Source organism: Stegodyphus dumicola, chromosome 8, assembly GCF_044657685.1.
Source record: "Stegodyphus dumicola isolate Sdum_Otavi_A_Nest chromosome 8, ASM4465768v1".
NCBI lineage: Eukaryota > Metazoa > Arthropoda > Arachnida > Araneae > Eresidae > Stegodyphus > Stegodyphus dumicola.
In genome coordinates this window covers 11,395,761-11,419,334 of record NC_140775.1, presented here as the reverse complement: position 1 = coordinate 11,419,334, position 23,574 = coordinate 11,395,761, and the positions used below count along the sequence as shown (strand labels likewise).

Genomic DNA, 23,574 nt, shown 5'->3' with positions numbered 1-23,574 from the left:
TCTTCGCACTTACGCCATATACAATTGAACAGCAAAATTGCAAAAATTTCAAAAGCAGTATAGCAGTTTACTTTTAGTTCCTGATGCGGCGTTAAGTGTTGGCATACATTTGTCTGTAATTTTCAGTTCATCATATCAATGTTCAGTTTTCTGACTAAGATGGCTGTACAAAGCACTCTTTTTTTTTTTTTTTTTTCCTTTTTTGTCTTTTTATTGTTAACGTTTCGGGTGTTTACTTTATTTATTAAATATCCCGTTCTTGGCGCTAGGCCACGTAAAATTCGAATCAAGCAAATTCAGAAAATGTTTAAAAAGAGCATATTTTTAAAATTTGCGATAGACAGTCTCGCGCGCCGAAGCTAAAAATGTTTCATTCGTTACAGTATTGCCTCTGCTCGCTTTGATATCGTTGAGTTTTTTAATCAAAAATTCGTCAAATTTTTACAAAACATAAATTAGATAATAAAACAAATTCAAAATTCGGAATTCCAGGTGCCCATATTCGGGTGCAGGACTAAGTTATTCAAAATTGTATAGCTCTAGGTACCGTTGCTTTTTTGTAATGCGAGAAACAAGCAGACATTCATGTAGATTCTTCATGATTTAATTTCTTTAAATATGTTGCAAGATGATAGCATTTAGCGGTAACGATATGAAAATTGATACGCCATTAAAAGTGATTCAAAGCAAAATGCCGTTTCGAGAGTAATATCTCATTAGGGGCTAGCGTTCCTATTAGGCTTAAACAGACATCACACAGTCCCCCAAAAAAGCATTTTTTTGATTTACGTAAAACAGAAAATATATTAAAAATATCATGCAAATTTCATTAAAAAGATTTTGTTCCCGTGCATCCGATGGTGGCAAACAATAACATTGTCAGATTTTTTATTTATTCATTAAACGAAGATATGAGCAAAAGGTCGTTCAGACATTAAGCTAAGAAATAAATTTAAATCGATTATTATTATTATTATTTTTATTATTATTCCTTCATTTCATGATATTGTCATCCACAAGCAGTGTGTGCAAAATTTCAGCTCGTTAACTTATCAGGAAATTGTTTAAAAATCGACGAAATACTTCTGACCGTAACGGCAAACACCAGTGGGAGCTAAATAAAGGCTTATAAAAAAACGTATAATATTTATTTATGTACCAAAAATATACGTATTTTCAGTCTGAATTATTTTCAGAACTATGCTATCTATGGCTAATCTTTAGAATATGGTAACAGGTAGTTTGGCGACATTTTGGTAAGGCGATAAAGGTTACTAGCTAGGACTTTAGCAATAATCTGACAAGTACACAGTTCGAATCACAGATTATTTTGTCTTAGAGAAATGAGAGATTATGAGACATGTCATGTGACATTTTCCGAACAATTCCGATCGTGATTTTAGCTAATAAGCACTTAGAAACAATTTCGCTGCTAAAGTGCAGAATCGCCCACTTATTTGTTTGGCGCTTTTTACAAAAGTAAGAAGAACTGGATTTTTGTCAATTTTCTTTGACTTTTTAAGTGAAAATAGGTCGATGTGTACATGGACAAAGTCAAGCGTGTGCGCAATGCCATTTTTGTGCAATTCTGGGATGTTTTTTCAAGTGGAAATAGGTCGACGTGTACATGGATACCGCGTATGTGTAATTCTTAAAAACGCGCGAAGCAGGCTTATTCACAAAGCCTACAGACCGTTTCTGCTGCTGTTTCCTCCGATTGGTTAAAACAGGAAACGTAGGGTTACAGAATCTAGTGCTTGGCTGGCGACTTTTGGTTCATCGCCTTCACAATTTGTATTTGAGCGTCGTGTACCAAAAAGTGGGCACAATCTAGCGGAGAAACCGCAGCTCAGCGGTAACGAGCGCGGGAAAAGATCTTAGGCTTCTAAATCGCCGGTTCTGCCCCCGCTTGTAGCTTTCATAAACTCTGCTTTGCACGGATTTATTTTCATTTTAACTTTATTGAATGACTTTGTCTTTTTCGCCTTCGCGTGTGGTGTTAAAAATTAAACTCCTTTATTTTTCCTATTTTTGTTAATTTTAATTTTTCTTATTTTTATTTTTATTAATTTTATTATTATTGTACTCTTTGTAGTAGGTACCAGTAGCAAGATTACTATCCAAAATCCCGAAAAGCATTTCAATAGAAATAGTGCTTAATGGAATGAAATATAATTTTAGTTATACTTACTCATAATTTAGGTAAAAAGAATAGGTATCCGACGCCCTTAAATGTTTACTGAATGTTTTCCTTTGGTTCATTTTTTAATATTCCTTTATTTGTATAAATGAGCTACGGAAATTTACACGACAGAAATGACGAAAAAGTGCATATGCTATCTCCGTGTAAACACCTTTTTCTTTTAAAACAATTACGTACTTTTAAAAGTTTAAATTCAAATACAAATAAACTATTAATAAGATCAGTAGGTTATTTAAAATATATTCCACACAATTCCTCTAAGCTTTCATTCATAAACTGGCCCACCAGCGGCCGAACGGTAAAGTCGCTGAACACTGGAAGTTCGGTCCGAGGTTCGAATCCCGCGAACGGGCTGGCTGCATGGACGTTTTCGTGGTTTTACTCATGTGTAACGTGTATACGAGCCAGTTCCCCTTAGAAAGTCCTCCACGAAGGCATCTCTCCTCTTAGGCAGATAGCCCTCGAGGCTTTGCCATAATCACACACACACACACACATTCATAAACTAAAAAAATATCGAATGAAATAACGTTTGTTTGGCGTTAATTACCACGCCTACAGGGCGATAACTCGCCATTTCAAATATGACCGCCAAGCACATGTTTCCTCCAATCAGAGCAGCCGGTAGAGAAATGGTCTGTAGGCTTTGTGAATATGCGCGAAGCAGTGGGCGATTCTGCACTTTCTCCCAGTTTCGCACCTAATCTTCGTCATGATTAAGCGCTTTTGTTCCACAAAAGTTCTAGCATAAGCGTAATTCGGCTAGCAGATTGTTGGAAAAAATGTTGAGTTTAAAAAAAAAAAAAAAAGCCCCTTTACTTCGTGAAAAAAAAATGGCGTTCAAAAAAGTAACTAGCAGGTTACTGTAGCAGGGTTGGTCGCCAAATTTTCGCCACAAATCGCCAAGTTACCATAATGTAAAGATTCACTCTATCTATTTCTGAATAAGATTATAAAAGTATTTTAATTGCTTAGGTCAAGGGTTCTCAAACGTTTCAAATTTTGTACCACATAAACTTGAAACAAAAATATGTGTACCACCATAAAAGCATTTCGAAATTAAAAATGAATGCATCCTAAATGGACTGTATATAATCAAAGAATAAAACCCTTTAAATTTATATTATCTAATTACGAGTATATTCGTACATGAAACTTACATTACAATGAAATATAAATAAGTATACTACGAGTATACTGGAGCGCCGCTACAATTCTTGGAAAACGGGAAATTGGTTTGGTTTGGTTTATTAGATTACGGCAAAGCACTAGAGGGCTATCTGCCTTAAGGGAGGGATGCCTTCGTGGAAGACTTTTTAAGGGAAACTGGCTCGTTACACATGGGAAAACCACGAAGGATTCCAACCTCGGACCGAACTACCAGTGTTCAGGGACGTTACCGCTCGGCCGCTGGTGGGCAAACGGGAAATTTTTCGAAGCTCTTGGAAAAGTCGTCATTTCATATTAAAGCTAGAGTTGTAAAAGTGAAAAGCTTGAAAAATATTTGTGTTTTCGAGTAATAAATAATTAAATAAAATGTTAAAAGAGGCGCAATTTTACATTCATTTAATTTTTTCTGAAAAAATTGTACCGCTAAAAATACTGTAATGTACCATTAGTACCATTAGTACCACAGTTTGAGAACCGATGGCTTAGGTGAAACAGGAATGGGTCAGCATTAAGATAAATAAATTATTTCATATAAAGAAAGTGTGTTTTTTACTCCCTTCTGCAAAGTTTATACCAAGCTTCCCTAGCAAATCGCTGTCTGAGACGTTTCTCCTCTATGGTTTCATTGATGTTATACAGTAGGGTGCCCGCACTTATTGTTCTAACTTTATAGGAATAAAATGAATAATGAATCGTAATGCATTGCTTTTTTTTAAGCAGAACGTGGTGCCTACTCTAACACAAGAAAGTACCAAACCCAAGGTGCGAGAAGTAAGTAAAATACATACTACAGATTTATATAATACAATATACAAATGCAGTACAAAAAATATACAAATACCATAACCAAAATATATAAGAAATTATATTATTTTTAATGGGATTCTTAATTATTAATAATATCGGGAATTAAGATAGCCATTGGCCTTCTTTTGTTGCTTGAATCATTTGTAATTATAAATTCTAATTTCAAAATTATTAACATTTCTCTGTTTTTTATGAAAAGTTTTAGCAGGGTGACAGTAATGCGTTCTTAGTTGAACAATTTTGAGTTTCAGAACATTGTTCTGGACAGTTTGCAACTGCTTTCTGTTGGTTCTACAAGAATACATCCGGACTGGACAGGCGTCAAATAGCACGCGGCGCAAAATGGATTTGTAAATGAATAATTCGTTCTCAATAGATAGAAGTTACTTAGAACAATTAAGGCGTAGAGTCCAACTTTATACACTCCAAACTTCAGAATAACAGAATGTATATGTGAGAGACCATGCGAGCGAATTAGTGAGGATAATTTCAGGTAAGACCTCGGTTATGCTTAGATTATTAGTTATCTGAAGTTATTCAGATAACTTCAGTTATGTTTAGCCTAGGACGTTTCGCCTTTTAAAAGGCATGACTATCTTGGTGTCCTGTTCCATATTAGCCACAGAGGTTCCCCTCCTTGCTGCCTATGTAATTTTGGACAACCAATGAATGATGCTCATCTCAACTCGTGTTCTGGACTCATTTGTTTTAATTGCACGTATAAAAAAGTACTGGGAGGCCAGAAAATAAATGGTGTAATTGCTAATCACTTGCGAACTTGAAAGTAAAATATTTTGTTTTAAAGAAGCAAAAGTAATTTACTTTTCTAATTGTATAAATTGTTTGAATATAAAGACAACTGACTAAAAATTCGTCATTTTTATAACAAAATAAATAAGCACTTGGTTCGCGAATTCTGTATTCCGATTACCTACGACCTGAAAATATTTAGATCGAGTATGGACCCATTTACTTTAATTATTCGGTATTCTATTGCATTTTCAGGTGATTACACTGAGATAAAAATTACATAGCAAAACTGTGAAAAAATAAAGCTCTACTTGAAAATATATAAAGACATTAGTAGATATTATTACAATCAGTGCAGTAATTTCATCTCGGGGTTGGGGGGAGGGAGAAAAAAACGGAGCGTTCGCGTGTAGTGCAGCGAAAATTTGCAAAACTTTTCGCGCTTAGAATTTTAAATTCACGGTTAAGATTTTACATTACACTTTTATTTATTTATTTATATATTGAGAGAGAAAGGTTATGTGGCAAAGAAATAATGACGTAAATAACGAGTATGTAATTTAAAATAAAAAATATATCACATATCTTTTGACTGAAAATTATAAAGATAAACCAATTAAACTCTGAAAAAGTGTCACATCATTACCAAGATGAGCATTTAAAATTCACTGGGAATGGTGTTTTTGTGCCATACAAAGACATATTTTCGTCATTAAGGACACTTAAAAGAAATATTATTCGGTACCGAAATTATTTATCAGCGCTGACAAGTAACGGAAGAGAACTTATTGTAATATCGGGAAATGGTTTTACTTTAATCCGGAAGTCCAGCAAGAATTAAAGTAATTCACAAATCAAACTACCGGTTTTAATTTTGAAAAAGGATTAATCAGCAGTCTATTTTTGTTGATCTTGTAATGAAAAGATGCCTAAAATTATTTAAATACAAAATTAATCTAACAAGTATGATAAAAATTAAAAAATAATTTGAGGAAATTAGCGGATTTATTCGATGTTCGCGAAATAGTAGAACATTATTCCGGGGATTTAGATAATTTTGTGTAATATACTAGGATGCAATAAAGTTGCTGCCAATTATATATTGATAATTTAGAGAAAAAACAATATTCTTTCCCTCTGAACTTTCTTGGATGCTGGAAAACAATAAGTTATTGATAACAACCAAAAAAAAAAAAAAAAAAAAAAAAAAAAAAAAAATTCTGCTTTATTTTTTAAGAAAAATTTAGAATTTTTACAAATCAATCTTTCAGAAGAATCACAGATTTTATAAATGAATTTTATATATTCTAAACATTATGTTTTCAGAATTCCAGTTTATATGAATGAATTTTATAAAGTTAGAAATGTATAATTTCATAAATTATTCAATATTATGTATTATTGTATATTAAATATTATTATTATATATTATTGTATATTAAATATTATTATTATATATTATTGTATATTAAATATTATTATTATATATTATTGTATATTAAATATTATTATTATATATTATTATAAATTATTTTATAAATTCAAAGATACATAATTTTATAAATTGTATATAAAAAGTTCATTTTTGATAAATGAACTTAAATTATAAAATTTATAATGAAATTAATTTTTGCATGAACTATTTTTTCGCTTTCTTATCAATTACTACATCTAGTAAAAGTTTTACCCAAAAGTTATCTTTTGAGATATTCTTCCATTCATCACTAGAGAAAACTTCCTCTGCATGCGCAGAAGAGAATTCGAATACACTCTTGTATAAATCTTCATCGGAATGTATACTGGCTAACTGGAGAACTTTGCACACATTGTTAACACTGAGATTAGATTTCAGAAAAGATGAGCAAATTTCCTTGAGAGCAGAAACGTCATACTTATCAGCTGCTACATACAGACGCTCAGCTGTTACAGGCAACACGTTTTTGATATTTCCAGTGTATATGAACAGAAGAAATTCATCCATTACATCCGCTTCGATATCTGAAATTTCAACCTCGTTTCTTACAGACTCGCTCATCTTAGTTTTGAGCATCCTCGCAAACACAGATGATCGGGCGCAAAGAATACTTTTGTGAACGCGTAATGTCTTGGATCCGACAATAATATTAACATCAGATAAAGTTCCAGTTTTATACAGATTCCGAAAATCTCTGTTGAAGTTAGGACAAGTAATAGAAGACACTAATGCAAAGGAAGATTCTGCTGTTTTAGAAAAGTAGTCTTGATTAGCAAAGCTAAATTCACATTTAAGTAGGATAACCTTCGAATCTGGAAAAACGGGTAGCGAGAATTCTGCACATTTCCAAGTTTCATCCGTTTGGAACAAGTGTTCATTTTCGGAATTTCTGACATCGAAACAAATCCTACTTCTTACGAATATTGGTCTGTGCTCCCGATCACCTAAACTCCTAATACAAATATAAAAGTTTCTAGCATATTTTGAGTGTTCTGGTATATGACAGGTTAAATTCCATTTACAAGACTTTAGAACATCTACAGAAAACTCATGACTATATAATAATGTACCAGTTGGGAAGCTGGAGGTGTTTTGTATTGGGCATTCAAACGTTATTTTGTTTGTATTAATATGGGTTTTTACTTTCTGTGCCACAACATGTACACATTTTAAAATAGGAAGTTCATATTTCGCAGCAGCCTCATACAGTTTTGGTAAGATTTTAGATCTAAGGCAATCTATTTTCCCAGTGTAAACGTATTTTACCATGGCTTCTAACACGTTTGGAGCGATATCAAAAATTTGTTCATGAGATTCGCTTGAATCGAGTTTTTCTGCCAGTCTGGGCCACCTCGCCCATAAAATAGCTTTATGTACTTTGTAAGTTGCATCGCCAGCACATAGCTCTACATCAGCAAATAATTCATTTCCACAGGATAGTTCAGGAAGCAGTTCTTGTTCAGTTTGGTACACTGGATCCATAACGCATTCTATGATGAAAATGTCATTTATCAAGGATTTTAAAAAAGAATTTCCCTGTAGATAAGTGCTGAATTTCCAGCTGCTCTTACTTGAAAATATATTCTTAAGGTAGTAGTATGAACTAAAAATCGATTTTGCGTTGGTCTTCCTTCCATAAATGCAAAATCTTATATTGCAGTTTTCTGGGACATCATCATCTCGCACGAGATAAATTGCTACATAATTTTCAGCGGAATCGCCTTTCGGGTATATTTGCATGAGCCATTTCACGCCGGGTAAAGAATCCAGCACAAAACTCGGGCTACAAAGACATTGTCCCTTTGACTGATGGCACATGCTGAAGTTTTCAATAATCCAGGTGAATCTAAAGGTATTATCCTTCTGCTTTTCCATGAGATCTAACCGGCTAATTATTCAGTGAAACGGAACAAACGCGTCCGAGATGCGCATGTTATCTAACCATGCAGTAATTTCTCGCTAGCTTGTCAGATAAAAGCATTGAACCGCTTCCTCTTATCGCAGACGTAAAGGTGATACTATCCCAGCTGGTATTGTTTAAAGGGGCAGAAATTCCCAACCTGGATCAAATCGGCTGATAAAGATTAAATTACTTGAGGTCTGAGGTTATCAGAAATTATCTACACGCGATTCAAAGCTCGAAGCTGAGAGTTGCATTCTAATTGGGAACTATTAGAAGTTCTGTTTCCTTTCAAAAAATTCCCTAGATAAAATTAATATTTCCCATTTCATTTTTTTTTAACAATCATGACATTATTTGAGAAGTCATTGAAACATTCCGATGCAGTTAACTTTCGTTTAACTGCGGTTTTTCTGGACACTGCCCTTTTTTTATTCCCACTGTTGCCATGTGTAGCTTGCAGATAGCAAGCTGTATACCGGGTGTCATGAATTAATAAGTACACTGCAGGTAAAGCAAATGCATGAGTGCGGCCGGAGGACAGGATGCAAGGAGAAAGAGGGCGTCACTACTTTGTCACGTAAGATTTGGACACTGCGTTTACAGTTTCCCGGTTAATCCGAGGGTATTTAAGTCCCCTCTAGTGGCCAAATGCTAAAGATGGCTTAATACTGGTAGTTCGACTCAAGTTTGAACCAGGGCGAACGAGCTGCTTACATGAGTGTTTTTCGTGTCCTCCCCCATATGTAACATGAATACGGGGCAGTATTATTTATCAAGTCCTTCACAAAAACATCTTGCTCCTTAGACATGTAGCACTCGTATGCTTTGCCATATTCCAACAACGTAACCGACGGCAGATGAGAAACACAGGAAAGAGAAATATCCCATATTCTGATTAAGAGAAAAATACTATTAAAATTTACCTGTAATTCAAAGCAGTTTAATTTGAAGAATAAATTCATTTGGTTTCTTAAATTAAACCTGTATTCAAAATCTGAAAGAAATTAAATCAGAAGAGAAACACGCCAAAGTGAAACATAAAATTCGCAAACCAGCAACCTTGTGTTTAGCGTAGATTTATTCAAGAACTCAATCGATTTCGAGGGCAAACAGCTACAAGTCCCTCTTTATCAGGAGCAAAGAAATCTGCAAGACTGAGATTCTCTGCAGTCTTGCTAACTGAGTCTTGCATATTTCTTGTTCTTGATGAAGACGGACCTGTACCTATTTGCCACCGAAATCGATTCAGTTCTTGACTAAATCTACACCCAACACAGGGTTCTCGATTTTCCAGTTTTATAAACGAAAGTACTTCAAGTAATGGAAAAATAATCAACATTAGAAATAAAGGGAAAAAATTATAAATAGCATTATGCAAGAATATTTATAAGAAAACTTCAACAATGCCTTTGAATTCCAACTGGTATTAGATCTTATTGGCCCAAAGAGGCGTTAGCCCAGAAGGGCTGTTAGTCTCGAAACGGCATTTTGCGTTGAATCACTTTTAAAATTGTTGCCACCAAATATTATCGCCCTTTATTATGTTTAAAGAAACTGAATAATGAAGAATCTGCATAAATGCATGTATGTTTCTCGCATTGTGAAGAAAAAAAAAAGGTATCTAGAGCCATCAGATCTTGAAGAACACAGTCCTCCACCCGAACATGGGCATTTGGAAGCCCGAATTTTGAATTTCGAATTTGATTCATTATCTTTTCATATTCTGTCAAACTTTAACGAATTTTTGATTAAAAAATTCAACGATTTCAAAGCGAGCAGTGGCGACACTGTACGGAATAAAACATTTTTATATTCATCACGGGAGATGAAGAAGGTTAGAATAGATGGAGTAAGCCTGACGTCACAAAAACGAAGCCAAGGAAATGTCAGCCATGGACCTTATAAGAGATGTCTTATAAGGTTCATGATGTCAGCAACGTGACGTCAAGACTTATCATGGCCGCCATACAGCGTACGGGTAATACTACGAAACATAATATACTATAGTTAAATAAAATTACACTGAATTTGAACGCAGGGTCAGAAAAGTGTTTTCAGGCATAATTTGCATAAAATATCATTGTAATTTCCAGTAATATTTCAGGTTTTACCATGTTTACATTTGTATCACTTTCTTGGTAAATTATATATACTAAGTGAGCGTCATTCTGGCAGCTGGTGTAGAGCCAGTTTTTGCAGGAAAAGTTTTTTTTTTTTTAATAAATGCCTTATTTGTCATTTTGCAGTAAAATAAAAAACAGTAATCAATCATCTAGGCTAACCGTTTAATATAACTATATATATAACTATATCGCCAAAATATCGTTGATTATTGTACTTCAGGTTTTAATATTTAAGTAATTAAGTTTATTTTAATGTTATTCGCATTATTTAACGTGTGTTCTTCCTTATATATTTATTTTTTATTAGGTAATAATACTTTTAAATTTCAGGCCATTTGCTCTGGCATACTTGTGAAACTATTTCTAGTAGTAATATGACATACTATCAGGAAATTTAGTACGCATATTTTTTACTTATGTACGTTGTTAATAAATATAAAATACTTGAATTTATTTAAAATATAATTAAATATATTTCTTGCTCCCTTTAACTTCAAAATGTCTGCATGAAAGACATTTTAAAATCCCGATTGCGCAGATACCAATATCGATCTTCAATGGAGAAACGAAGACCTATTAGAGTTATAAAAGTAATGGTTTGAGAATTATATAGAGATATGTATGTAAGATATAACAAAATACGATAGCTGCTGTAAAAAATAATTGGCGACCTCAAAATTAACATTCTAGATTTTGTGATCTCCCCCTAAATTCATCTATTCCCCAAAATTCTTAGCATATTTAATTATGATTGAATAAGTGTCTGCCAAATTAATTGGATATGTGTGAAAATAAAGACTGGAAATTGTAAGAAAAATAAATAATATATCAAAGATTAAATTAGCAGCGTAAATTAATTTTCCTTCTCTATTCTAAAAACAGTGACCGCTATTTGCACTGCGTCATTTCGAGACTAATCTATGTCATATGATTCTCACATAATTCTTCAAAAGTTTCTTTCAAAAGCTTTCTCAAGTTCCCGTAATACAGGAAAAAATAAAAATTCGTCGATCGTATCAGGATCAGCATCTGAAATCTCAACAATGTTCTCTTTCGATTCGATCATTTCGGTTTCGAACATTTTAGAAAACACAGATGATCGAGCACAAAGAATAAACTGATTTCTAAGTGAGGACTTTTTAAGGGAAACTGGATCGTATGCACATTACACATGGGGAAAGCCACTAAAACGCCGGCCAGCTCGTTCGCGGGATTCGAACCTCGGACCAAACTACCTGCGTTCAGCGACTCTACCGCTCGGCTACTGGTGGGCTTGTTAGCAGAATTATTTCTACTTTATAGCATAAAGTAACAATGCTATAAGACTGAGGGTTTGTTCATGGAATAGTACTTTTGTAACCTATTATACTTTAAAAAATCATTGTTTCTCTGCAAATTTAAAAACAAAACAAAACAAAAAATACTGTTCATAGCATTCTCATTATTATATTGTAAAATAGATATTGACTATTATTAGTTTTCTATTTAAAATGTGTCGAAACGCTGGTTTGACAAGGACTTCAACTGCAGGAGACCCTACACTGATTGTTTTTACTTTAGTACTTGCATTGTGAAAATATTACTAACTTTTAATTATTTACACACAATAAAATCTTTCGAGAAGGAAAAACATTTAAACTAAGCAGTTCTTATATATATATAAAATTAAAATAACAACAATGTAATATTAAAAAAAAAAGGTATTAGTAATTGTGTGACAAAAATTGCGAAACGAATTAATCACACATACAGGATAGATTAGTTTAACTTTAATTATATATTTTATATTAAAAGTATTTTCTTTCATGTTAATTATAGAATAAATTATTTAAAATAAAGCATTTTGATGCGTGTGTGATAGTTGAATGCAGCAGCAATCGGCCATACTCTAATAGCGAATGAATTTTATTTCTTTTCCTGAAAGAAATAATTTTCATACAAAAAAAAAAAAAAAAAAAAAATTAAAAAAGGGAAAAAGGGAAGAAATATTAAAAAATATTTTCTTTCTAATTTCTTACTTAATGAAATATTTTTCCGATATTAACTGTAAAGTAAATTGCGTGAAAACAGTTTTAATGTAAGCATGGAAAAAAAACGAAAAAAAAAAAAAACTTATTTTGCTATTAGATTGCAATGCAAATTAATCACATTATAAATTTAAAATTTAAATGATTCAAATTGTTTATTTCTAAAAAGATTTAAGTAAGCTTAATTCATTTACTCCTATCTACCGTTGCTTTCATGGTATCCCACATCACTCTTAGACCTAAATTCCTGCGTTAACTTCCCCCTTAAAAAAGGGGATTTTCCTTAATATAACACAGCAGTGTATTCTGCTGCCTGTTGGTCATAATACTGTTGTGTGCCATTTTTCTTCGAACTACAAATGCAGCCTGTGAGTTAGTGAAACAATAAAAGAATATTCCTAGAACTTCAGTCAGCGCGCGCTATAAATTTCGTCTCTGGTCTGTGCTGCGATTGGTCTAAAGCTCCTTGAAGCTTTCTCCCCTTTTAGTAAAATCAGATCGACCCATCCGACCACTAACTGAGGACCACAGAATGGCTTTCTCCGATAAGTTGTGATGGCTGTCCATACCGGATTTTTGAGTCAATATTGTTCGCTCAAGTTGTAGACAGATCCAGTGATCATAGAATAGCCGTCCTGTTAACAGTAATAGAACTGGAATAGTTCGCGAGAATGGAGGAACGTAAGCTTGATAAATTTATTTTCACTTGGATTATTGAAAACGCAAGCATGTGTCATCATTCTAATGGAGCAATACTGAAGAGTCGCAGATTTACTTTACCTTCTTTACCCAGTATGACATGGTGTATATATCTACTTTCGCGCTTAAACACGGATAAAAATCAAGTAAAGATTTACCTCAAGAGAACTGATGATTTTCTAGAAACTTGCAGAGTAAAATTTAATTTTCAGTTCTTGGATTCCGATGGAAAGTTGATTTACAGTAGTGAAGAATATGTAAGTCAATTTACAAACGATGCTGGTCGGGGACGCACTAAACGTTTTGCAATGAAGCTTTTTACCTGTTCCCTCATAAATGACATTCTCATTATTAAATTTAATATGGAGGCAGTACTTAAGGCAAACAAGGAAGAGACACTTCTTTCACTTCCGTACAGAAATGCATCTTTCACGGACGTCGTTTTATTTACTGGTGGTGCTGTTTACAAAGTGCATAAAGCTATTTTATCGGTGAGGTGGCCCAAATTGGTAGAAAAATTGGACGCTCAAGATGCGTCCCAACTAGTCATGAGTATTACGCCAGACGTTCTAGAGGCCATGCTCGAGTATGTTTATACGGGAAAACTGGATTGCAGTAAACCTGAGATGTTAGTCAAATTGTATGATGCTGCAGCAAAACACGAACTGAGTTTACAATGCATGCCTGTAGTAGTACAGAAAATGCGAACCCGCATAAATGCACAGCAAATATCGTTTGAGTGGCCGATCGAAAATTTCTCCCGCCTTCCTGTTGAGACAGTATTATACAGTCAAGTATTTTCTGTTCGTATGTATAAAGATGCTTCCTATAGATGGACTTTGATCTTTCATAAACGTGATGCGGGTTTTGATATTTCCATTTGCAAGATACACGATGAAAGAGTAATTCCATTTTTCCTGAAAAGCAAAATATCGTTGTGTGGATCTCATTCTCAAGAAAATGAGCATATGTTCGAAGACAATAATACTTGGAAATGTGCGGAATTTTTCGAAGATATTTCCACAGATCAGAGTGGTGATAAATTATTACTTAATTGCCAGTTTACGTTTTCTGATTGCCATTATATTAATGAAATGATGGAATTCTCATGTGCGTTTACATCATCTATTCATTGCCATGATTTTAGTATAAATATTCAAAATCTTTTCGAAACTGGAGAATTCTCAGATGTTGACATAAAAGTTGATTCGAAAACGTTTTCTGCTCACAAATTTATTCTCTGTGCTCGATCACCTGTGTTTTCTAAAATGTTCGAAACCGAAATGATCGAATCGAAAGAGAACATCGTTGAGATTTCAGATGCTGATCCTGATACAATCGACGAATTTTTATTTTTTCTATATTGCGGACACTTGAGAAAGCCTTTGGAAGAAACTTCGAAAAAATTATACGCTGTAGCTGATAAATACGATGTTCCTGCGCTTAAGAAAAGGTGCTCGTCTTTCTTCAAGTCGAATCTTGATTGCAAAAATATAAGCGAAATGCTTCGATTAGCTGATTTGTATTTGGATGATGATTTGTACGAGAGTGTGTTAGAATTTACCAATGCACACGCAGAAGTCGTTTTCTTAAGTGATGAATGGAAAAAAACCGAGAAAGATGACTTGGTGGCAAAATTTTTGCAAGATGTAATACTGAGAAGGAAATAGGAAATTACTAAGTTAAAAGAATACTGTTCACAATACTGATTATTGGATTATTTCGAATCTCAAATTTTCATGAAACTTATATAAATGTTATTATTTCCATTTTGGTAAGTTGTGGTGTAACATCCAAGTTGAACAAATCGTTTATTGTGATTTCATTCAGTTAATTTTAATTTTATTATATATGATAATTAAATGTGTTTTCTGGTAAAAGTTTACAATCGGATGCCCCTTGTTTTTTGGCTATTCTTTTTTGACGGCAAGATCGGCTCCAGGAAGGCACAATTTCAAGATGGCCGCTACATAAAACCAAAAGAAGAAGTCAAAGAATTGCACGAACACTGTGTCCATGTACACATCAATCAAAACAACATCCTAGAATTGCACAAACTAGGCATTGCGTGCTGCCTTAAATTTGTCATCAATCTATTTTCATTTAAATAAAATCAGGAAGCTAAAACACAGTAAAAACTATCATGGGTAACCAGAAGTGAGGTTTTATCGCGAAAATTCGAAATAAATTGTCGTTAATCGAAGGGGCACCCAATTCTCCACCAGACCGGAGTTTTCGGGGAAAGTGCAGAATCGCCCACTGCTTGGTGCGTTTTTAAGAATTGCACTAACTCGGTATCCATGTGCACATCGACCTATTTTCACTTAAGAAGTCAAAGAAAATTGACAAAAATCCAATTCTTCTTATTCTTGTAAAAAGCGCCAAACAAATGAGTGATCGATTCTGCACATTAGCCAATATAATAATTTCTTCAGATTTAAATTTTGTACATAAATTTCGTTATATAGCTCAAAAATAAATAAATAAAAAAAATCTGAAGGGGTAAAATAGTAATAAAGGTTAATTAGTATTTAAATAAATTGAACTTCATTTTTTTTTTTTTTTTCAAGTTTTTAAGCCAGATTGTCATGTAATTTGGAAAATGAAGCTTCAAAATCTGCAATCTCAGTTTCTAAAACTGTATACTGAGTAATTTGCATAGAATGTGTTCTTTTCCTCTTATTGTTTACTTATTATTAGATTATAGTATTTTAATTTTAGCTTAGGTTTAACATGCATGTATTTAATGCTTGGCCTAACATTTTTTGCTCCAACCGAGATAATTTCGTAAACGTACAACAGAAATTAAAATCTACTATAAGTGCTTATAAGGTTAAATAAAGAAGTGGTTAACAGCGATAATAAGTTGTTTTAAAAAATTAAATTGAACATACCTTATTTTTAAGAAGTTATTAGTATTTACCACTACTTTGAATTTTCTTTAAAAATTCTTTATTATTTTATGGCATCGAAAACTTCGCTGCAATTAAGTTCCATGTTAATTTAACAGCTTTTAAGATTGCTTCAGCCATTTTACGTTTTTCTTCAAACCATATACTATAAAGAATGCTGTATGTAAATAGTACCGATGTGCCTGGGATTTTGCAAATGTGTTTTATTACTTTCACAAAATTGGGCTATGAAATATTTTTGTCGTTGAAATCACTGAAAAGTCGTAGCCATTTTTCTTCACAATTTTTAGTTTTTCCCAAATTTCTTAATTAGTTGAACAAAAGGCTTTTGTAATTACTATTTCAATAAAAATTGGTCCACGCTTATTACATTATTTGAGACAGTTTCATCACTTTTTGTTCACCTGAAGTGTCAGTTTCGGAGCACGTTGACTCTTCGTTGTTTTTCCAAATAAAAGATTCTGCTCCACTAAAAACTGTTTCCTCATAGCACAGTGTAAGAAAGACATCTGTCATAAAATGCTGTAAAAGTTTTAGGATCGTATTGATATTAATAGTGTAGATTCGGCACTTTCAAAAATTTTTCCGAATAACCAGAACACAGGGCCCAACTAGACCGGGACTCAAGGATCACACCTTGAAAGCGGGATACTGCCGCTCAAAGCAGGATGTTTGGCAAGCCTATTAATATTTCAACGTTTTAATGTATCTTAACTTTATATTCTTAAACACGAAAGTATGTTGGTTTTTCGTATTATTTACCTTATGGCCTCAAATTGGCGGATCGCATGCGGTCACCCAAGCAATCTTATGCGAAGACATTTCAATTATATTTTTTTTAAACGCGGTGTTGCAAAATTTTCAAGATTTGAGTTATTTGAAATCCTAGGTTTCATTACTTTCATTTTTACTGAAAGCAGACATGAATAATGCACCATAAAATTTATGAAAAGCTAATTAATTAACATTGTGATGTAAATCGTATTCAAAGATTTGAAGCTATATATTTTATTAACTTTCTTCGAACTTGCCAAGAAAATAAAAACTTAGTTATGAAGTTTTGCACTGAGAATAATCACTTTGCTTGCTTGGAAATACATTTATAGGTGAACAGGTACTTTTTCACAGTTGAAAATTGTTAAGAAAGAACCCGATTGATTTTTGAATATCTACGATGCATGATGATGGTAAATTCTAGTAATTTCTGTGCGCGGCAACAAACTTTATTAGAATCGAAACTCCATCAAGTGTCAAGCTGTAGTAAAAAATATAGATGTTTTCTAATTATTTACATATAAAAATATGTATTTCTATTTATGCATTGAAGAAAAATTTAGTAAATAAGGAGAAAGACACTAGGTTGTTATTGTTTCAAAATTTCGATTCCTGGTAGATTTTCTCAACGTTTCAAAACGTAGAAAGTTTTCATAATTTATTTATTTTAATTTAAATTAAAGTTACTTAAAGATTAATGAAACATGTAAGAATTATTTGAATGAAATATCAGTCTAAGAATAAGGGAACAGCTTTAGTATTGGTCCTTTTGGCAATTTTTTTATTTGGCGATAAACTTCGGTCGCCAAGGTAGACCCGATTTTGAAGATCGGAAAAATATGGCGGATTGTCAACAAAACCCGATCTAGACTAAATAACAATCCTAAAAAATAAGCTCTTAATCAGAATAAACAATCTTTCTCTAATTTTCAGTATTTCTAGTACTGCAATGATAAATTCTTGAAACACTACTGTAAATGAATTTATGACAATTATTATGTTATGAGTAATGAAATTTACAAAATGTTAATATTTTTAATTACAAAATATAATGTATTAAACATTAATATTTTAAGTAGTTAGTTCATATTTATATTTTATTATATTAGTACTTAGCTAATATTTTTAATTTACAAAAGGTTAATTTTTATGTTTATGAATAATGAAATTTACAAAAGGTTAATAAATGCATTTCAAACTAATATATGTTACTTTAGTTTCTTAGATTCTGTTATTAAAAGAAAATAAAAAAATATTTCAAAATGAAGGAAATCAAATTAAATTATAATGGGCAAGTTTTGTACTAGTGTTAGAAATATTTTTTATGATTAAATATTGTAAATGGTAAAAATATTAAGAAGTGTGTATTTTTTAATCCCTCAATTTATTACAAGTAATTTATGATTATAATTTAAAAGCTAAAATTAAATTATCATAATGAGTAAATTTTGTACCAATGGTAATAATACAACAATCATCGTAAATGATGATTTCTGTGAAAAATTCGAACAGTCATTGGAATCCACTAGTGGTGCAGTGATAGCCACTGAACAGTGGTAGTTCAGGCCGGCTATATGGGAGTTTTAGTAGTTTTGCGTAGATGTAATGTGCATCTGAGCCAGTTTCTCTTAAAAAGTACTTTATGAAGGCATCCTTCTTCTGCTAGCCAGGATATGTATTTATTTTCTATTCATAATTCTCTCTTATTTTCTTATTTCTTAATTCTAAATCTTACTTCTGAAGAGAAGAAGTGTTGCATCTATAGGTCGAAAAATATGGTCAATATGTTTGCAAAATCCTGTCAGTTTTGGAAAGCATTTAAATAAACTAAATAATTTGTATGCGATGCAAACAAAAATGCATTACACTATTTCATGTACTGAATAATTAATCAGGGAACAAAGTATATTGTAACGTTCCTTTATTTTGTAACCAGAGTTATTTTATGCTTGGGATCTTTACTGTCAATTTCCTCCATCCGTTTTCTCACCAGAATCCAAATGAAGTTTTTATTTTCTAAAACAAACCGTGTTTTGCCTTTTGAGGCCACATTAATAGGTTGCTAGATAAGAAAAGATTTGTAGTCTTCAGCCTTGCATTATAATTGCTGATAGTTGAATTCCAGGCCAGTTAAGTTTTTAACCAACTTTGCATTAAATTGATTTGTGCAGCCTTTGGGCTACAAATTTATTTGAATTTAAATTTTACATTTTAACTTAATTGTTATCATAAGTTATCTTGCCACAAGTGGTTGACTGAGTCGTAAGCACAAAGTGTGCCTTCTGTTCTGTACATCTAAACTTTATAATAGAATAAAAGTATATCTTAACTTAATAAGAATATATCTAAACTTTATGATAATAACATTTAAAGACATTGAAATCAGTATCTAAGTGCTTGCCATGTAGTCAAATTTTTATATATAAATTGTACTTTTATTATAGAGTTCTTATTACAAAAAATTCAGATTTCTATTAGATAAAATGTTTAAGTAATGTAGAAAATTTGCATAAAATTTAAAATAAAAAGTCGACTGTTGTGTAAACATACTATTAATAAAAGTAATAATACTCAGTGAAGGTTATTCATATACAGCTGTTAGGTTGTAAGATTTACAAAATTTGAGAACTCTAAATTATAAGCAATATATTCCATAATCTAAGCAACATTATATTTTTTATAGTCAGGCAAATTATGAAAATGTTATAAAAGCAATAATGAAACCTGATTTTGGTCCTGATTTGAACCTATGAATTCATGCAATTACACATCCCTATAGTTCTAATATGAGGTAAATAAGTATTTTTAGACCATGGTAATTTTGATCTCCTTAGCAAAGGAAACACCAAGAGTTTACTTCATGTTAAACTGAAAATGTGTTTTTTTCCCCCCTTAGGAGGGGAGTTTATAATAATATGCAGACTTGACATATGAAAAAAATGTCAAGACTCATGTGATGTAATATTAAAAGCGCCAGTTTTAACTATAAAAAATTCGGCTTTTTAAAAAATATTTTAAATGTTGTGCTTTCCTAACACAAAAGTAACTTTAAGAAAAACACACAATTTATCCCTCCTGCCATCAAAGCTCTGATACCTATCAAATTCCTTAAAGTTTCGTGGACAGAAATGGCGGCATGTTTGAAGCTCAGTATTTAGGGTTACCAAGGTTATCATAATTTTACATTTATCGCTCCAAAATGTCGCCAAACAAATTTCTTGCCAAAAAGGACTAATACTAAAGCTGTGCCAGAATAAGAATGTAGAATTTAGCTGTCAATATATTAGAATTGCAAAGTGTAATTGACAATAATGTTTTATAGGCAGTAAAAACTATAGATTTCGGCTAGTAAAAAAAAATAATATGAATTTCTTTTCCTTTGCATTTACTTTGCGATATTATTATTATTATTGTTGTTTATGTATGCTTTGAAAAATATTTAGTAAGCAAAATTTAAAATATTTTTTATTTTCTTAAAAACTTTTCATTTTATTAAAAAGAATTCTCTCCGGTCAACACTTTCCAAGCATTCGGCCCGAATGCAGTCTGAGTTTGAGACCGCTGATTTAACTAATGTTGAGCAAGCCCATGGTGCAGAATTCAAAGTGCATAAAGCTATATTGTGGGCGAGGTGGCCTGAACTGGCCAAAAAACTCATGGAACAAAAGTCTTCCGAACAAGATTTCGACATTGCGTCGGACGTTCTGGAAGCCATGATCAAATATGTTTACACTGGAAAATTAAATTTTAGCGGATGTGTGTTGAGTTTCGAGGAGGTCTATACCACTGCAACAAAATATGGACTCCACATTCTCAGCCCTACACCTGGTAGCATAAAAACATCTGAAACTCACATTAATACTGAAAAAATTTCCTTTGTGTGGCCAATAGAGAATTTCTCCAGCCTGCCCGTTAACACAGAGTTGCATCACGAACTTAAGGTAGATATCCGAGAATTTAATAAGTGGAGTTTAATAGTACACATCAGCGAAAAAACGGAAACTGATCAGATTTTTGATATTTTCTTTTGCAAAATACCTGATCGTAAACTCAAACCAATTTTCGTGAGAACCAAGATATCCTTCGATGATGATAATTCTTCTGAAAATGAACATTTGTTCGTAAAGGATGAAAATTGGAAATGTGCTGAGTTTTCGCGGAATATATCTACAGATTCAGATGATATATTGTTACTCAGATGCGAATTTAAATTATCCGATGGCAATTTTTCTTCTGAGACTCTGGAAACTTCTTGCATCTTTTCAACTTCGATCGGAGAGAGTAATTTAAACAGAAGCGTTCAAAATATTAATGAAAGTGGAGCATTATCTGACGTTACTATAATAGCTGGTTCGAGAAGATTTTCCGTGCACAAATTTATTCTATGTTCACAGTCTTCGGTGTTTTTCAGAATGTTCGAAACCAAAATGACAGAATCGACAAACGACCAGGTTGAGATATCTGATGTGGATCCTGATATTATACATGAAATGCTTCTTTTTCTGTATACAGGAAATGTGGAAAACTATGCGCAGAAACAGCTATGCAGCTTTATGCAGTAGCTGATAAGTACGATGTTTCTGCTCTCAAAAATGTGTGCTCGTCCTTTCTCAAATCCAGTATTACTGTCAAAAATGTGTGCAAAATTCTCCAGTTAGCTGATTTGCATTGCGGTGAAAATTTGTACCAAAGTGCCTTAAAATTTTTTTCTGATCATCTGCAGGAAATTTATTCAATCGATGAATGGAAAGAGAGGTCCAACAACAATTTTTGTGTGAAACTTCTGCAAGATGTGATAACCCACAAAATGATTTACGTACGTTTTCGTAATTTCGTTAGCAATTATAAAAGTTAAAATCCCGTAAGATTTGTATGTGTTTTGTAATTATTATAATTCTTAAAATATGTTTTATGATTTTTCCAGTTTAATGATGTGAAATATTTTAATACTTCAAGAGGTAAAATTTTTTCTTGAACTTACACCAGTAAAAATTTATTTTATTTTCTTCAGTATGAAAAATCAAAATGCAAAGAAGTTTATACTCCTGTAATTCTGGTTTATGATTATCATCCACTTTCCTAATTTTCATAGCATGTTTCAAAGACAAATAGCACTTTTAATGAGCTGCAACGTTTTCTAATCTGTAACTTAGCTATAATACAATGTTCCTAAATTTTAATAAGATAGTGTGTTTTTATATTTGAGTTTGTTTCCTAATTTTTAACGTTATTTAATCTATTAAATTATTAACATCTATTTTAATTGCTAAAGTCTATGCTTTCATTATCTCTTGCCTTGATGCTTTTAGTTGTACCATATAATTGGTTTATACTCTCTTTTTTATATGTAAAACATTCATCCCAAACTTTATGAAAGAACCTTTTCAACGTCGACTGCAAAATATATGCAGTGCATGTATGAAACTTGACTTAAATCTGTGAGATCTTAGTTTAAATTTATATGTTTACCTTCTGAACTTGTAATCAGTTTCTAGAGAGGAAAAAGTGAAGGTATTCAGTTACTACTAAAAGTACATGATGCCTGAGTAAATAAATTAGTAGAGTTTAAAAGTATGATAATATACTTAATGCTATGCCCCTTTGTGAAAATTAGTAACACATAGTTATTTTCAGTAATTTTGGCTTAACATGAGAAATTAATTGCTAAATGCAGCAAATTCCACTTGCTTAAAGTATATATGCTCATGGTAAATTTTGTTTTATTATTTACAGCTATGAGAAGCTTAGTTTTGCATTTTTTTTTATTTTTTTATTTTGTAAACTATTGCTATAATAATGTTATTTGTGTGGAAAATTAGTTGTGTTTATTTACTGTCCAAAACGGAATTTTTTTTGAAGTATACGATGAGAGTATACGCTTAGAGATCATTATTCGAAAAAGTAAGAATGCCGTGGACAAGTTTCATGTAATATAGGGATAATTATTTTGCTCTTTTTAATACATACTGCAATTTTACATTTAATTAGTCTTACGTGATGATATAGATTTAAATGTATAATATAAGCATAGCTTATGGTATTTTAATACAATGCTTAAATGAGAAAATTTCACTTATTATTAATCTCGATGAAAAGGAAGGTATTCAGTTGGTAAGTTAAATACAGGGAGGATTTCGATTTTCTGATAGAACATATTAATAAATAATTATAGTAGAAAATGACAAGGATGAAATATTAATCAAATACCTATTAACTATTTGCTGTAGGTAAAGTTTATTTATTAATTTTATTACTCGGATTGTATCTTTCTAGCTCTTTTCTGGATTTAAGTTCATAGTTTTATTATTTTAATTTATTGATTTATAATTTTAATTATTGATAAAATCCTATCCATGAATTTTATGCAAACTTTCATAAAATGTTTTTGATAGTTTATGCAAATTCAATTGGGCTTCAAATGCAAAATTCTTTGGGTTTAAAACAAATGAATGGTTACCTGTATTTGATACAGTCAAAAGGAAAAATAATTAATGTTTATTTCAAATATTATTTATAAATATTATTTATTTCAAATATTATATTATATAATATAAAAGGTAACATCATGTCCAGTCCACCCCCCTATGTCAAAACAAAAATTTATAGCTTGCACTTTTTGGCCTGTTGCTAAGTAATCCACTTTTGTATAAAATATTAATCAATTTTTGTTTCATACTGGTGATCCATTTCTGGAGTTCTTGAACTTTTTACAGATTTAAAAACAGTAATTTT

The 23,574-nt window shown here is 32.0% G+C and overlaps 2 protein-coding genes across 2 annotated transcripts; one reads left to right on the top strand and one right to left on the bottom strand.

Moving 5' to 3' along the window:
• Positions 1-3,088: 3,088 nt before the first annotated feature.
• LOC118197019 (TD and POZ domain-containing protein 5-like) lies at positions 3,089-8,411 on the bottom strand. The gene has a single exon (XM_085821581.1). The coding sequence runs from the start codon at positions 8,277-8,279 to the stop codon at positions 6,570-6,572; it is 1,710 nt and encodes a 569-aa protein (XP_085677707.1). The 5' UTR covers positions 8,280-8,411; the 3' UTR covers positions 3,089-6,569.
• Positions 8,412-12,993: 4,582 nt separating this feature from the next.
• Positions 12,994-23,513, top strand: LOC118197017 (uncharacterized). Its single transcript, XM_085822964.1, is given in 3 exon segments — positions 12,994-14,820; positions 20,304-21,363; positions 21,366-23,513. Coding segments are annotated over 3 exon segments (3,084 nt in total). The 5' UTR covers positions 12,994-13,128; the 3' UTR covers positions 21,698-23,513.
• The last annotated feature ends 61 nt before the right edge of the window (positions 23,514-23,574 follow it).